Source organism: Rhopalosiphum padi, chromosome 1, assembly GCF_020882245.1.
Source record: "Rhopalosiphum padi isolate XX-2018 chromosome 1, ASM2088224v1, whole genome shotgun sequence".
Classification (NCBI taxonomy): Eukaryota; Metazoa; Arthropoda; class Insecta; order Hemiptera; family Aphididae; genus Rhopalosiphum; species Rhopalosiphum padi.
Genome location: NC_083597.1, coordinates 79256414 through 79275968, shown reverse-complemented (window position 1 = coordinate 79275968; position 19555 = coordinate 79256414). Strand labels below are relative to the sequence as shown.

General features: G+C 25.5%; 1 protein-coding gene across 1 annotated transcript in view; it reads right to left on the bottom strand.

Annotated features, from left to right (window-relative positions):
- Positions 1-3238: 3238 nt before the first annotated feature.
- LOC132931886 (casein kinase I-like) overlaps positions 3239-19555 on the bottom strand; it is a 76935-nt gene continuing 60618 nt past the window's right edge. Inside the window, exons 2-4 of the mRNA XM_060997957.1 lie at positions 5969-6038; positions 4106-4276; positions 3239-3657 (exon numbers count right to left, since the gene is read on the bottom strand). Coding sequence (XP_060853940.1) covers positions 3515-3657; positions 4106-4276; positions 5969-6008 — 354 coding nt within the window. The 5' untranslated portion in view covers positions 6009-6038 and the 3' untranslated portion in view covers positions 3239-3514. The remainder of the gene's footprint in view (positions 3658-4105; positions 4277-5968; positions 6039-19555) is intronic.

The window sequence follows — 19555 nt, the reverse complement described above, 5'->3', positions numbered from 1 at the left end:
GGCTAAGTCAGACCATCTCATTGGTAAGTTAAAGGGTATGTAAAATTAATTTAATAAAATCTAAACGAAATAGTAAACATAGTTCTATTATTACATCCCTATTTCAACTGCGTATATTATTATATACCTTTTTTTTTTATCTTTTTTATACCGCGCTATTGTATAGATACACTATTCGTATATTATCTACTGTAGCATTTTCTTAAACACTTATCGCTATAATAATATATTTTAAATTATGTAATAATATTATATGTAAAATATATAAGTGTTTAATTAACAACCATGTATTGAAATAAAAAAACTAAATAACAAGTCTCAACTGTAAATGGGTAGTTAGGTCGTATATATATGCATATTTTTCGTGGTCGTCGCTGTTATTGTTCCGTCGTCGCCGGCCGCTGCTGCTTAAAAGTAGTTTCCGTTATTTAAGTTACAAGTGGACGAGGTAATAAATTATCCTCCGTCGTGTTTATTCAAATCGTTACTTGAGTATTGCATTTGGGACCTTGTACAGCAGTTTTGTTTCGCCTACCACTATTATAATAACATTTACTTTATCTTCCGACTCTGGCACGGGCGTGTTTCAAGTGCCATTGAGTGTTCGCGAACGAATTCAATTTCGTTAAAGCATTTTAATTAAGTGAATATTATATAAGGTATTAAAAACATTTAAAACAATAATAATACATACCAAATCGGCATTTTATATCATTATAGTTGGTAATCATGATCAATAGAAACGTTTTCTAACGAGTTTCTTAATTTAGTTTTTCTGTATATTTGTATAATAATTATGCCAGGTCTTAGTAAATAAAAATAATCCAAACTATTGTAAAATACGTCCTATATGGTTAAAAAACTAGAAGCTTAATAATATTATAATGTATATTCAGTCGTATAAAATATAATATACAAATATTTAAACGAATATTGGAGTGGTTCAAATTTTAATTGAACTGTTAACTATACAATCGTGGTTCAACAAACAGGCTATGATAAAATTATTAAAATTAAAACGCATTTTAGTTATTAGTTATAACTTATATATTTGTATAAAATGTTAAATATACGTATGTTGATATAATATGTACATCGATGTATAGACATTACTTGACGTCAATCCATGCCCACGTCATACATTTAGGTTATCAAATGCATAATTTTGAAAAATAAATAATCAAAACAATCGTATGGTTGCACAATATATATTAGCAACATATAACACATTACGGTTTATTACATAAATCGTAATAGATTTATTTTTATTTTATTATTGTTTTAAACAATGAACTTTTCAGAATATTATGTTGACATATACTATATGCACTGCAAGTAAAACAGTACTTAAAAAAAAAAAACTTTTTCTCGGTTATTATTTTTTAGTATAACGAGTGTGTACGTGGAGAAGGCAAAATTGAAGTTGAGTGTTCTCGACTTAAAAAAATCCCTTCAATAAAGGCACTTGGACTTGGACGGTAAATGCTACTTTTTTATTAACTTATAAATAGCACTTTTGGTTTTAAAAGTTGTTTATTTATAATTATAGATACTTAAATACATGATGTTAAGACCCAGATTAATAGTAAAATGATCAAAAGACTAATAATATTATATCTTTTTTGATTAAAAAAAAAAGTTTAAACAATAAAGAACTTTAAGAAAATTAACATATTTTCAAAATATGAGTTTAGTCTAAATTAGTGGAATTTTGTTGAGAAATGTTTATGTCCATCTTACTGAAATCAATAAAATAAAATGTATATTTTAAATTTTTGAGCCGTTGGTTTTTGAATAACTGTAAAATTACTCAAAACAATTTTTTTTAAACAAGGCTTATCATTATGTTTTTACTATTAATATTTTTCATGATATTTTTCTTGACACTCAGGAAAACTAATGATGAACAAATAAAATAATATTTTAAAAGTAATTACTGTTTAACATTATCATTAAACGATTAAACTAGAAAAGGAAATATGAGCGCAAACAAAAGTAAAAATAAAATAAAACTCAATCGTTAGTAAATCAAAGTTGGGTTATATGCTTAACTCCACTTAGAGTCTAAAATGAGAAAAAACTTAGGTATACTTATAATTGTATTATATACTTTATATAACATTAGTTTTTTTTTTTTTATTATTATGATTTAAATTTAATAGAATACATTGAAAAGCGTAACTACGGTTTCCATATTTTATTAAGATGTCGGAAATAAAAAAAACTGATATTTAATATTGATATATAGCAATGCAATTTATCAAAGTTTTACTAAACTTAAATAAAAAAAAATTAATACGTACTGTAATAAATTTTAATTGAATGATTTTATTTGAACGTTATTATGAGATATTCTTGAAATAGGTTAAATTTATTATACTCCAAATAATTAACACGTTTATAAGGCGCTTCGTAATAAGTCATATATTAATTGTCTAATTTTACGAAACCGAAAATATTAGTATATAAACAACTACATAACGCGCTATTGATAACCCGCGTGGATAAATATATTGCTTATTAGTAAAAATATTTAAAATAATAATAAACTGATTGCACCAAACTCTGTAAATTTAATGATGTTACTTTTAATTTATTATTTGATAATTTATTATAGTATTAGATAATTTTGTTTTTTCAGAAAATTACCATACAATTTGAAACTGAGAATTTGAATACGTGATTTTTGGTAAACATAAATTATTATCTTTGTTCTTACGATATACCCATAAACTGTTTTAATGTCTGGTAATAATAATAATAATAATAATAAATAAGTATATAAGTTATAATTACATAATAAATCACTTATTTGATATTCCTATCTATAAACATCGTATTATATTATATTTGCTATACGATTTTGTAATGTAAAAATTATTTTTTAACTGGTATGACAGTTTATGTGTAAATTATTATAAGTTAGGTTATTAATATCATAATAAATAATAATATATCAGATATCTAATTATTAAAAAAATTAAAATTAAAATTCATAATTTGCTGCAAATGTTGTTCGTATAATAAACTGTTACTGTATACAAATACATACAATTATTATTATTCGTTTTTATCACCTATTTTTTTTTTTTTTTTTTTAATAAATGTGCAATGAATTGTAAATTGCCATAGAAAGTATTGTACATTATTTTGTATATATATATATATATATATTTATAAATGTATTTCCATCGCTAAAAGTTAGGTGATTTTCTTGAAGGAAAATACAGTACAAACATTTTCATGAATGCATAAATTATATTTTATATTTATCGTCTACAGATTAAATTAAATTATTTCATTGTATAGCACTAGTAATTTTTGCAGTTAACAGGTAGATTCTTCTTTCCACGCAAATATTGCAAGTAAAATAAAAAATGTATTATAGTTGTATAATATTATGTTTGTGATAATTTAATTTTTGTTTGAAAAATGATAGGGCTTACAATTAAAATGAATTACGATATTTTTTTTACTGTTTATATAAAAAAGAAATAAGTTAGTAGCACCATTTTTATTTTTCAATCCAATCGAATATTTGATCGTCTTCAAATCCGTTTTTATGAAGGGCAGTGGTAAAAATATGTCGGAGAAGTCTATAATTGGGTTCCTCGTAAAATTCAAGATGTCTGACGTATTGCATGTATTCTGCCATTTCTATCAATACAAAATAATTTATATTTCAACATAAACAATATTTGAGAGGGTTTAGAAGTGGTTACTTGCTGTCTATGTACAGTAGAGTAGCATAGTACCGTTCTCTTACCATTATAGCTTCCAATTAATATACATAGTAATTCGATAAGTACTCCAAAGAAAAAAATTGAATTTGATGTGCACATGAAATATACTATATATTATATATAATATATATACTATATATCATATATTTTCAAACTTGTAAGAAATCAACCAAAACTAATTAAATAAACCATGTTTTTATTTAGATTTGTTGGGGGCATAAGGTGCATAAGTGAAACATTATACATAGACAGCAATTTATTTATTTTGGTGTATTTTTATTGAGTATTATTTAGTATAATATTAAACATATTATTATAATATGTATTATATTTTTTCTATTTATGATATTATAAATGTTTACCAGGGTAACCCTCGCAAAGGCTATCAATTGGTGTATTTTTTTTCATTTCGCCGATTTTCTGAAATCGCTCTTTTGCGTTTTGTACTTTAAGCCCTTGCCAAGGCAAAGAACCTCGTGCCAAGTACATGTACATATGACCCAATGATTCCAAATCGTCACGACGGCTTTGCTCTGAAACGATAATGATTGTAACCTAACTTTCATTTTAAACTGTGCAATTGCGAAACATTTGAACGCTCTTAACACTATTATACTATATTGATCAACCTTTTCCGAGGTGAGTGTTTATACTCATGTATCTAGCTGTACCAGTCAGATTTTTTTTCTCTCTGTAAGGTATATGCTTTTTCGTTCTATGATCGATATACTCTTTTGCCAGTCCAAAATCTGTTTATTATTTAATCTGTTAAATTTTTTTACAGTTTAAAAGTAAAATCAATACGTAATCGATGAAAAATATTTTTCACCTATTATATAGATGATATTATCTTTTTTCAGTAGATTCCTGCCAACGACAAAATTTTCGGGCTTGATATCTCTGTACACTATTCCTCTTTCGTGCACGGTTTCTATCCTTTGTAACTATAAAATAATCAATTGTAATGGCGAGATGTAAAGTGTTAACAATAAATAAATAAATGATTGACAATACTGTGTGTATAGCGATCATTAGAATAGTTTTCAAAGTGAATTTCCTTTTACAGACGTTAAATAAATCTTCCAAAGATGGGCCCAGTAATTCCAAGACCAAAGCATTGTATTGTGTTCCGGCTAATTTGTAACAGTAAACTTTTGGTATGCCTTTCATATTATGCGTTCTATCTACGTAATGATATTTTGAGTTTAAGTATCAGCATTTTTCTTTTATTAATACTTGATCGTGTAGTTTTTAGAAGGGAATTTAATTTCGAACAATAATAAAATAATCGTTATATTCTATGAAGGCTTTGAGATAAAAGTATATTTCACTTTTATAATAGACTATTAAAAATACAGATGAAACATGGTATTTTACAGACAAAATGCTATGCTCCGAGAGCATAGAAAAACTATATATACATCATGTACATATTATTAAATATTTATATTAGAAATTATTATGTAATATGTTTAACAGTCTCGCAATTGAGTATTAGTAGTATGAACCTGTTATAATGTATCAATACTTTAACTTATTTATAATATAATATAGGTACTAATTGTATACACGACATCGCCCGGAAAAAATGAAAAAATTTAAAATAGAGTGTTATAATATTTGTGTATTTGGGTTTTAGAGTACATATAAGTTACATATAAGTTTTCTGGGAAATCGATGTCGATGTATTTTGTGGACTCATTCAACCGAGATGGGCAATCTACCTATTTAGATATAACGTTTAGTATATTCAAAGATGATATTTTAAACTATACTTTTGAAACGTTTTGAAATATTCATTAATATCGGATACATAGTTTTAAATCTATAAGCAATATAATAATGTTATGGGAAATTTTTTTATAATTTTCTGTAACCAATAGTAACGCTAATTAATTGTATAAAAAAAAATTGATTTTATATTGAGTTAAGGCGAAATTTATGTATGTGCCAGAGTGGCTAAAAGGATTGAAAAACAAAATTATGAACACCCTTCGAATCTTAAGGAATAAGCATTGAAAATTCGGTTCAAATTGGTTAAACATAGTTTCTAAAATCGTTGTAATTTCAGTGGGAAATTGTCAAATCTTCTAGTTATATACTCTACGCATATCCGAGACAAGATTAAAGTTAAATAATATATTAATGTTAAATAATATACTAAATGATTTCTGCTTGGCAGTATCTAAATTAAACCCGGACTTTTTGGTTTTCAAATCACTTACCCGTTGCTCCCAACTGTCTATAAATGTTATATTCAAACATGAGTTGTGGTATTTTTGCTGTTACAGCTTCCTGTAAAATATAAAGAAAATAATAACTCATTTTATTATTAATAGATATATTGTTTGTTGTATATAATATAGTACCTATTTGTAAATATGTTGATTATTTCTATAATAATAATAATAATAAAATATTTATGTAATTTGTGTTTTTGATATAATTCGTGTATTGAGTTTTTTGAAAGATATTTTAATATAAACGCTACTATTTTTCTGTATGCCAAATGATGTAGATCTTTTTAAATATTTTTATCTTATGTTTTTTTAAATTTTAGACTCAAATTACCCATTTAAAAAATATTTGATATATCCTAATAATAATAATAATGGTAATAATATTTTTGGGGTATGATATATTTATTTAATACAGTGGACGCCGCTTATAAGACTAATTTTGGGACCAGTACAAAGTGAGTCTTATAACCAAATGAATCTTATTACATATATCTTATCTTACTACATATTTTTCTATAATTTTAATTTACTTTAATCCATAATATTACATAATATTACATACTCATTATTGAATTAATTTAAAAATTTTGATAAAAAAAAATTAAAATTATAATACATATTATAAAAATTATTACATTTTAATAAACAATTATAAAATATGTATGATGTATATATTATTTATGAAAAACATTTTTAATTTTGGTTTGTTTTGAGTTATAAACTAATATTTCGAAAATATATTTCTCGTACTCATATTACGATCATTACGACAATTGCGAAAGATGTGAAATGCTATAAAATTTGTTGTACACATATTATACAGCATGAATCGAAACCAGAAATAATCCGAAAAAATAATTTTTTTGCGAAATTTGAGTCTTGTAAATGAAGTGATGAGTCGTATAATCGAATTTTTTATAATGTATTTGGATACACCTTGTCCATTCCAAACGATTTTGAGTCTAATAAGTGACTGAACCTTATATCAGTGAGTCTTATAAGCGGCGTCCACTGTATATTGTATATAATATGTATATTGTCTTAAAATAATAAAATATATATTCATTTAAATTTACAAACTTGTTCACTATAATTTTTAAGTATATAAGGTCAAAAAATAATCAAATGAAAAAAATCATGACAAATTTTCAAAACATATCATATTCTCTGTAATTTTACTTTAATATTACTTAAAAATCATAAGAAATGAATTTGCTTGAAAAAGTTTTATCAATATTGCTGGTTTGTGAAGGAATTACATGGTTATTAATGAATAAATTAAATCAATTAAATTTAATTTCATGTTTTCAGGAATAGTCAATGACCATAGTTGAATAGTTTATGGATCACCATCGATGTAACGTACTGATCGAAAATCGATCTATAAAAGAAAGCATGCTCTATGTGCATGGTTATTCCCTGGCTTGTATATGATTTATGAGTTAAAAATAAACAAATATATTATAATTAGTTTTACCGTATAATTAAATTCATTATGTTGAAAATTTTAAATTACTTGATAGGTGCTCAAAAAAAATGTTAATTAGTTCATCTGAATTATATGTAAACGTTGCGAGCTGTGGTAAATACTCTAATGGATAATCAATGATAAATTAAATAATGAAATATTGTATAGGTACTATTATTATTATTAGTAGTAATTGTAGTAGTATACTGTCTATAATAAAACAATCTATAAATTATATCTCTAAGCTCTAGGCCAAAAATAATCTATTAATCAGAAAATATATCGTAAAAGAATATATTTATCAAATCAATATAGTATATTTCAGGCTAACTAATAACTGTATATCAATAACAAATTCGGTGGATGCATAGGATAAGGTCAGAACGGTATTAAAAATTTAGTGTATTTCCAACTTCATAATATAACATATAATAAACCTGAATAATTATTTAAAATCTATTATACTTATTATTAAATTGATTTTTTTATTATTTGTTTTTAATTAATTGCAAACATATTATTTACTTTAACTTTTTTAAATCCATTATGAGAACAGATATCATTATAGTTTGTTGTTTAACATGAATTAATTGAATATATCTCTAATAATAATACAAGCTAGTTATGGTATTTTTTATCATCAATATAAATAAGAAATTATGATTTTATTATTATAATAATTGATTTTTAACAGAATCATGAATTTGTTTATTTATATTTTTTTGTTATGAGTTGTTTTTATGAAATGATTCAAAATAACTTATCATTATATCATACAGTATACACATATTATACATAAACGACATTAAAGACAATTTAAATGTAGTTTTTTTAAATGTTTCATTAGTTTTTGAATAATCATAAAAAAATCTATGAAATAATGAAAATAAAACAACTACGGTTTTATTATTTATATTATAAGTACTAAAATCTATGAATAAAAGTTATGTTTTTCAATTGGTTTAAAATTCACAGGTTTCACGAGTAAGAGTATTTCAATATCTATACTATATTAATTTTTAATCCCATCGTAAGACTAAATTTATAAACGTCATGTATCATTAGCTTATTTTCTACCACAAGATTGACTGTAGAAAGTAAAACTTATAGGTCCGAATTAAACACTGATTTATTTGCATGCTAATGTGGATTTAAGTTGTTTAATCTAAAGGAAACAAAAAAAAATGTATTAATTTATTTATTAAATATGCAGTTCTGTGTAAAGATAAGACATCTAATTTATATTAAATTATCATACAAGGTATAGTAAGAACAAGTAATAAAATAATTAACTAATATTGTTGAAAATCTTTTAGAAATATTGTTATTATTATTTGTTTATTACTACCTACAAAATATTCTCTTAATAATATATAATACAGGATAATTTAGTATATAATTCAACTTCATAATATTAGCAAATGATAATTCACAAAATTAATGATATTAACTTATTGAATAGTTTCAAAACTTTTTTTCCAAGTTCTCTAGTACATCATTATGAACTAAAATATAATATAACAAATAACGTAAATCAAACTTTTCAAACTTTTTGTAGCGATGCGATTGATAAAAAAATCTAAGAGTACGTTTTTCGAACGCCAAATTCTACTCCTATGGAAGATAATATAATAGATTGGATTGCTATATTCTCGATTTTATCGTGTTAATTGCTTATGTTATATTATAGTTCATTTAACTTGAAATTTATCTAATAATCAAATAAAATATAAATATTTTTTAAAATTGTAACGTATGTACGGTTGAAATTTGTTAATTACTCTAAATATTATGATTAAAGAATTATCTATGATTGTTAAAATACTGTTTTTATGGCCACGTCTTCGTTATTTCTTATGTCTTTTCCAATTCGAACCTCCCCAAAATTTCCTTTTCCGATTTTTTTACCAAGTCTGTAATGGGTATCCACTAAAATGGTTTTGGAATTTTTGACGAGAGCTTTCTGAGTTAAACTAGGAGGCTGAACGATTCCCGGTACTGCAGTTTTCTTTTGTTGTGCCATCTAAGTAAGATAGTTCATTAAATCCATCGATAACAGAAACAATATCGTTATTTCGTTAATATAATATTACGTTTTCTACACAGCTACCTTTTAATTGTGTATCAAGATGAATATAATCGATGTAATTTTTTCAGTATTATTTTTTATGTGTCGGCTTTGAAGTCTTATATTTTTATCTTTATTTATTTTGAGCGTTTATTTGATTAATCCTATGACACAAAATATTAAAGTAGGCAAATACACTTAACAAAATGCGTTACTATAGGGAAATATAAATATAAATAACTGATATGAATAGAACGTAATGTATATTGAACCTATAATTTATATACATTTTTTCTACGTGAATGAATAAGTCAATGCATTTTTTTTTGTATTTATTAGTTTAAATATTATTATAAAATGTTACGGTTACAATAAACACTTTTTTTGGCCACGATACGCTATAATTATACATTTATACGAGTGTTCAATGTTTTCACTAATACCCATTGTGTATAATTTTTAATATATTTTACATCGGTAGTATAAAAAAAATTAAATTTGTATCGACAACATTATTAACGCAAAAAATAATGTATAACAATGCATATGATGGACGCAAATATTTGTTTGAATACAATACAGTATTTTGATCGTTTAAAATGTTAAAAACTTTACAAGTTAATTTATATCTAACGAGTTAATACGCACAGGTGAATTAAAACGTATTTTTCGTTATTTTGGTTTATATTAATGTGCGTGTTAAATATTCAAATGGATGCTCGGTGTTAAAAAAAATTACGTAAAGATGCGCAGGCAAAGAAAAAACGGGTCTAGAGTTAGTTTAAACATTTTTAAATCCCCGCGGGAGAGCATATCCTACGCCAAAACTTTTACAGTACGCACGGTGTGAAACCCCACATATTTGTTATACCAAAATTGATCTTGCAAACCGACCGCCATAGTATAGTGAAACGTCTGTTTAATATCTGCCACTTGTCCGCGGAGAACGGCTCACGGAAATCCATTAGTCTGTTTAACACTCGCAGTCTAACACCACTTGCACTTGCATCCACGTCTATAGTGTCGCGCACAAACCATCGTCCTATGTACCTATATATTTTATTGAACACAATTAATCGTAGAGGAACATTATTATCGAAACGTTTTGTTTCCAATTTATAAACGCACCAAAACTTAAACGAATTTACACAATTTAAACATACAACATGTACCTTGTTCAGTGTTGAACAGTTACGAAGGAGGACGAAATGAACAATGCATAAAATATCGGTTAACCAGAATATTAATAAATATACGTTGCGGTTTAAATTCCGAATTCTAACAAGAAAATTCCTTTAATTTCTAGCTTTGTAGATAGAATAGTATAGATCAATTTTAATTAAATTTACGATATACATACATATACATATACATATATATATATTATATTATATTATATAGAAAATAGATGATTAATTTATAAGGTCGTTGTTTTTTTTTTATTCATATTATACTTTTAGTATTCTGTTGTAATTTTATGTACAAATAGTAAATATTTTCGTTTTAAAAATAATAAAAATAAAATAAAATGTATCTTGTTAGAGAAACAAACATAAAGTTAAATAAACTTAATAGGATATGATCTTTATATAAAAATATATATTTATTAATGTTTATGAATATTATACATTGCTTAATCCTTTAACATTTTGTTCATTCATCAATTTTATTTCTCCTTTTTAACACAACCTTTTTATTAAAAAAAATATAAAATTCATTAAATAATTTTACGCGTTTTCAAAAAGAATATTATTCACCCATTTGATATAATATAAATAATATACTTAATGTAAAATATTGAATTAACCTATTTGAACAATTTGTTTTACTGATAACTAACGTTTAATGTAAAACAGGAAGCTGTAAGGCTGCGTGGTGTGCGGAGTAACATTATACTTAATGTATATATTCTTAACCTCCGTTATACACCTCAATAATATTTCATTTTAATCATAGCTTAGTGTTAACTTTATACGTAAATTATAATTAGTTATTTTTAGTGATTTAGGAATTACGTATTATTCAAATATAAATAAGGTGCGTAGATAAAATAATTTGAAATTGTCAAAAAAATAAACACAACAAACTAAATTTAAGTTTTCCATGTTTGTTTAATAAACGAAAAGGTCTAACGGATGTTTGTTTTACGTATTGTCAACGATATTTTTTCGATTTAATGACAAAGTGGTTCTTTGAAATTTCAGTGTGCACAGTTAAGTCAATATTGTCAATGGCCATCTAAAATATGTTGTTTAGGTATTTTAACCTTTTAGAGTATAATTTTGTTTTTAGCATAACATGATTTGAGTCGAAACAATATCAAAATTTTGTTAGAAACTGCATTAAAAAAAAAAAAATAAAAAAAATACTACATTATAAAATGCAGGTGAATAATATGTTTTTATTTTAGCTTTTTCTTGTTATAATATTACATAAAAATGAAAGAAAACATTAAAACTAATATTATCCAATTCTAATTATTTTAATGTTTACAAGTGTTATGCTTGAATTGTATTTTCATATCATATAGCCTATAAATATGTATGAACAATTATAATTCCAAAACTTTAAATTAAAATTAAGCATATCTAATTAATAGTTGTAAAACTCTACATAAACATATTATACTAATTATGTGTACCTAATAATATATACATGTAATATTATGTATAACGTGATGGGTGTACATCAGTATACAGTAAATTAGAACAATTTTTAACAAAGATGCAATATTTTTTTAGAATATTTAAGCATTTCATGAGAAACTTTCTGTGAAAAGTCTTAGATGAAAAATTTATATGACATAAATTATTTTAATTAATTAAAACTAATAATTTTTTTTATTCCTAGTTAAATTATTATCATTTGGAAATAATTCTAAAATCGTTCATAACGGTTCAATAACGAATATATTAATTGTTAGTTCTAAATACTTACTGTGATCAATGAGAGAGACACATACTTAAACTATTCACTTAAGTACTAAACAAATAAACGATCAATTGTATGTATTGTATATAACTAATATATATTGAGCTTATTATTTAAATGTATTTAATTAACCGACGATTTAGACCAATTTATTTACTTTTAAACAAAATTCTAATAATGTATTGGTATTTTAAATGAATAATATAATACTATGCATTTTTGTCTAGAATTTAATTAAAATGTTCGTGGAATAATGTGGTTTTAATGTCGTTAATATATAATATTATATAGTGTATATTTCATTTGGGATAATTGTAACCGATTTGAAACTATCTTCTGGTGATGTAGAATTTATATTATTAAGTTATATAATCTATGTAGTTGATCTGTGATAGTATAATTTATACTTTCAAGGTGTCAGATATTATATGGAATTATCTAATTTCTATTTAGGTGACACCACCGACACATCTGTCGCTACTTTTTAAGTAAAACAAAAGATGCAATAGACTTCATACAAGTTACAACAGACAAATACAAGACGACAAACGTTGGTTATATATAAAATAACAAGCTCACAAAAATCTACAACTAATAACACGTATTAATATATATATATATATATGTAACATGTGTGTATTAAATAATACATTATCAGGCGCAGTAAGTGAATATTACCTGCCATAAACGTAAAGACAAAAAGGCATAAGCGTTACAAACTGTAAATTCTTTTGATTTTTCATTATATTCTATTATTACGATTATAAATATACAAATTTCAGTGATAAGTTATATAAACGTGCAGTTGATACCTACCTCTACCTATATAAATAATCGTACTTTAAAAATAGGATACAATATTATTAAACTTTTTTTTTTTTATTTACGAACATATATATTTATTAATAATGTTATTGATTTAAATCATAATTGCATCGATTTTTTTGGTTCTGTAATATTTTATCAACAATCGCCAAAATATTTCGTCGTTATAATTTATACAGCGTTTTATAAGATTAACTAGTTACCACACTAAAATATTTACATGGTATAAATAATATATATTATTTTAGGTTTAGACAATAAATATGGTAATATAATATTTTGATTTAATGAGTCACGTGTGTTGGCTTCACACATTCGCACTCATTGCGTTGTATTTTAATAGGGTTTTTTATTAATAATATAGCGATAGGTAAAATTTGAGCATAATTTTTTAAATCGAATTAAATTGTATGCAGATTATATAAGTTTTGTACACTTTATTTATTAGGTACCTATTTAATATGAAGTTAGACTAATACTTTGAAGTAACGCGTTTTATTCAGTAACTTTTATTAATTTGATACTTTTTTTTTTCAAAAACGTGCCGGATTTGCAACTATAAAAGAAAAAAGATTTTATTTTTAGAATTGACATGTTTCAGAACAAATACTTTTTGGAAAAAAGTCAGGTGTCGAATTATAACAAAAGGAAAAGTTGGAATCATTTTTGACACGTTAATAATGTGTATATTATGAATTGTTACAAGGACAATATTTGAGTATTCATCAATTTTTATTTGAAAAAGTTTTAACACAATAATCTTGTCGATATTGTTTCGTACTCAATTTTTAATCATATTTCATTAACTGATATAATACGAGCTGACTATAAATTATTAAAGACACATTAAAAATACCATTTTTTAAGCATTATTATCTATTAATTAAATGTTTTTATATTATTTTCTATATTTGCTTGTGTTAATAAATCAAATGATTTATAAATATTGATTATTTAAACATTTCAAATACAAAATAAGTATTTAAAATTATTACACCAGTTATATTTTTGGATCTATGGCGTTTTAAATGATTTATGTTAAATAACAATTACTGAAATTTTTTTTATAAACATAAATTATCGCAATTAATTAATATAAATATAGATTATATTTTCTGAACTAATTAAGAAATGTTTATTTATGTAATTTAATTAGATATATGTTCTGAGTTCATATTAAGCGATAAAATAAGTAAAGAAAAATTCATTAAACATTTGAATTTTAGATAATTTTATTTACAAATTTTTACTCTACACTTTATTATGACATTTACAAGTTGCTGCCATTACTCAATAAATTTTAACATATCTTCATTATTTATATATATATTAGATTATATTTATAAAATTTTAAAATATATTAACCGTGATATATTCATTTTTTTACGATCTACTTATTCATAGCAAAATAAATATAAATTAATATGTAAATATTTTTCTTTCCCAATGGTCATTGTTGTCGGCTGACGATGGTTCTTAAGAAAAATAAAATAAAAATATCTACTGTATAAAGAAACCAGATATTATTGTATCATTTGTATCTCATTCATTATTTACTCTGTAATATTAGATGGTATTTGTTTTTTCTCTACGTATACGTAGCCAAGTACAAAATCTTGAAAAATGTTGGTCTTTTGATGTAATATATTGTGCTATATACCACGCATTCCAGTATGGACGAGTAAGGGTGAATATAAGATTGTTTACAAGGAATAGTACACCTATCGGTATGTTTACAAGGTGAAAAGAAAATATATCATTTCACAATCAAAAGAAGAGCGTTTGCATTTCAAAGCGAAACACAAATTTAAATAATATAAAATAAAGTATATTCCTGAGAAAAAAAAATAAGACCGGGGAACGTAAATCGTCAATTACAACACACTGTTGTAACCGGAAGCGATGAATAGGATCCATATATATATATAAACATTATAAATGTATAATAATATTGCTGCAACAAACAAGTATATGAACGGCGCTGTGCGATTTACGAGCGCATTCTGTAATAATGGTTCCTACAAGTAGGTATACCTAAATGTATCTGATTTATGAGTATACAACGAATTACGGCCGATGATAAATTATTGATATTATAAATTATTATTGTTTTATTGTTATCATATCGCCTAATAAAATTCAGCGTAATAAATTGTTAATAATAATTACATTCCTAAAATGGCAAATTTGATGTATTAATCTGCTTGTCGAAAGTAGTAGAAAGCCAGAAAATAATAGTTATTGGACTCTCAGTGGAGAGATGGATATATTGATTTTTATCTGGTTTGTACTTTAAATAGGTAAAACTTAAAAATTACTAGTACTTATTTTTATAATCGGAGAATTTAAAGAAAAACAGAATTTATTACGCAAATCCAATTTTATATATTTTATTTTTATGTAACTAAAAAAAGAATTACCGTAAATACTTAAAATTTACACCATATGTTTATATTATTGTTTTTTATTTACGATATTTTCAAAATATTTCGACTTATTTTTGAGTTAGGTATTTATAGACATATGAAATTGAAGAAAATTTTTTTTTATATGCATTAGGAGTTAAAATTTTGTCAAAATTTCAAAAAATTACACACTATTTTGTAGTTATAAATGTTAAAAAAGTTTTTATTTTTTATTTAAGTTTTGAAAATGTAATACAAGATTACGCATAAATAGTTCATACGGGCACCATAATTATCTAAAAAATGTACAAGGTCAATTATTTTTTTTATAGAGATTTTAAGTTCGAATTTGAATTAAATAACTTATTTAAACGATAAATAACTATATATTAATTACTATTGTTATGATATAAAAACGTCATTAATCTTTTATGTATTTTATTTAAAAGTAAATACATTAGTATTTAGTAATGTTTAATAGCAATATAAAAAAATAAATATTATCACTTGTTGATATTGACTGAAAAGTTAATAACAATGATATATAATATATATCGTATAAATATATAATATGAATGTATTATACTAATTAAATACTAATAATATAATAAATTATAAAAAATTCTTCTCTAGTTTAATTATACGAAAAGATGACTTGAATTTAAGTTTAAGACATCCATTACTACAGCGATCTCTCTCGACGTCGAGCAGTCATGATATTAAACTCGAAACTTATTGTACAGTAGATGTGACAAATCTCCTACAGGCTTTTGTTGAGTATAAACCATTTCAACTCAAAAAATAAAACATGTACAGGTACATGTAATATGAATAATAAATGATTAAATGTAAAACAAAGTTTTTTTTTTGTGTACATAAAAAATGTTATTTATATTATAATATTGCAAAAGTAATTTTTATAACAATAAATAAATAGGTATAAAGTAACCAAAAATATTAAAAACTATTGTGACAGAATAGATGAATAAAAAAGGGGGAAAGAGAACCGATGGCGTTTGCAAGAATTGAACACTGCAGTTTATCTATATTCACATTACTGAAGTCAGTTCCGGGCGGTCGAGTGCAGTGTTGGACATAGGGGTGGTGACGGCGTGACTGCGACGGACTGAGAAAGCGATTCGTGTGATGTAATGCACTTGGATGGCAGTGGCGGCGCTGAGTGATAACGGTGACTTGGGTGAGTGCAACTAGTGTAAGTGCACTTGCAACGAGTGCAACAGCTAGAACGGATGGCGGAGAATTCAGTGAATCAGTGCGATGGTTCGTGTCGTTTACGCGGGTTTTTTTATGTTCACCAGGCCGAACATCGGTCAAGCTCCACTTTTCTTCGGCTTCTTTTTTAACCCCATCTCGGTCACACAATTACAATAAATTATGTTTCTCAATAGTGGGCTCAGATACCACCGTTTCTGCGGTCTCTACCGCTATACCAACAAAGTCACCTCGGTCAGCCTTGATAATTGTTTATTTGTTTTAAGATATTACCTATTTATACTATAAATAACATACTTTATTAGATATGGTACTCTACGGTATTTACAGAAACATGTTATTATGTCTTGAGTTGTTATAAAGTTGATATAATATGGTATAAATATATATAATTAATTATAAAATGTAATATTTTCGATAAAAATTATATCAACTTACCGTAGTACTATAAGTAAATTATGACTTTAATATAATATATTACAATATAATGATAAGTCTGATATTTTGATAGACCGTCTTCGCTCAGAATCGTTTCTCGTATTCAAATTTAACACACCCATAACAGTGACCCACTGAACACCTAATATACAGAAAAGCGTTACCCACTTACCAAGTTTTTAAAAAATATGTTTTTCATAGTAAATTATCAACTAACGGTATTATTATATTTTGTAATTGCGGTAACCAAAACCGCAATTGAACGATCACCGCGGGCTCATAAAAATAATTAATTAAAATCCAAAACCTAAATGGCTGTTTCAAACTATATTATGGTCACATCTTTTGACGTCTACAATATGAGAAAATAATTCCGTTTAAGTGGTAAATTGTTTCCGGCATGTATGCGAATTATTTCCCCTCACTGGGTTGTCCTCAAACTACTGTGGGCAATTCAAATATCGAGGCTTGAAATAAATGTTGATACCAATTTCGATGGAATCGAGTAAGATGAGCGCCAACACAAAGTTTTACTACACTTGTTTGAACTGTGGAGAGATGACTATAAAACTATGTTTATGATGAACTCGCAAATTCTTGCAAACTATTCGTATAATATATCGATGCAATTTTAACGATGGTGATAAGTCGGTGAACCAAGTTCATGGACATAAATTCTGTAGCGGCGCCACTATCATTAGAAAAATATACATGCGTGTACAATAAATTTATTAACATCATATCACATTCGATCGGATAAAATGAAGTCATAATTTAAATTTTAAACTATATAACAAGCGTAAATATAGGTATATGATATACCTACCTTCTGAGAGTAGTACATCTCCGAATACCCAATTACTTATAAATTTATAATGTGTGTAGCTTATAGATTAAAAATAAGTATTATTATAGAAGTGCTGAGATATTTTTGAAAAATAAGAGTTACTCCGTTCCCTCACAAACGGACACCAACACAACTGATTCAATCGCTTCGTTGGAATAACTATTAATAATTTAATATAATCTTATATACAAAATATAAATAAAATTGAATGTTGGCTTTTTTTAAATGCTTTATTTCGAAGACTTTACTTGAAACTTTTGAAATTTAAAATAGATAATTACTCGGTTGATTATGAGATAGGTCAGTAAACATAAGAATCCCCAAAAATGCAATCATTAATCACCGGGAAGTGGGAGGTGATTATTAGTAAATAGAGATAGCTTTTATAAAACATATATGTAATATAATATTTAAATCTAAAAATATATCTTTCGATTTTTATTTATCCGTTTATATATATAAAGTAGAATTTAATGTCGCTTTGTTTCTCGAAATTCGTGGTGTCGAAAACTTTATACCATATGTTTATTTACATTATTTTATTTTTATTCATAAGGTAGGCCACGTTAATATATTTGTTAAATCGCAACTCGCGTAAAAACTGGGTACCGCCAGCTAGTATTAAAATATTTTAATTTGATATGATTGTGCTACATGCGTTCGGCGGGATGCCAGCCCTCGACGGGCGACCGAATAGGTTCTTATGGCTTATTCCCTTATTTTACGTCGGGGTGGCCGGCGTCGAACGGGCCGATAAATAACGCAGGCGGCCGTGTGGATAGCACAATAATATAATATAAACCATGTGTGTATTGTATACAGGGTGTTGAGACACCGCGCTTTGAGCCCGTTAATATATATTTTATTTCCAATTAGTTGGAATTTCGCAATTTTTGAAAACGATTACAGCGCAAAAGAACCACACGCGATAATAATTATTGTAGTATCTGTATTGTTATTACAATTTATTCAGAGTAGTTTTCGGTTTGCACAGAATCGTAAGTCGACTGCTGGAAAATTTAAAGTTCGTTAGACGATTTATTCATATAACATCTAATACTATATTATCGTTTCCGTATAGGTATTTAAAAGATTTTTTTTTATTATTATTTTCTATTCAAGTCACTTTCGGGTTCGTTGGGTGCATGCTTTAATGTATAATTGTGAATACATCGCCGAAAAAAAGTGACACACCCTGTATACCATATTCATGGAGTACAACAGCCCACCAGCTAGGCCGTTATTAAAATCGTATTTATGTTTATATAGATACACACTCGACCCAACGCGACTTACGTGCTTTATATATATATAAATGCGCTTGTAGTGTGTATTGTTGATATATACTTATGCGGGT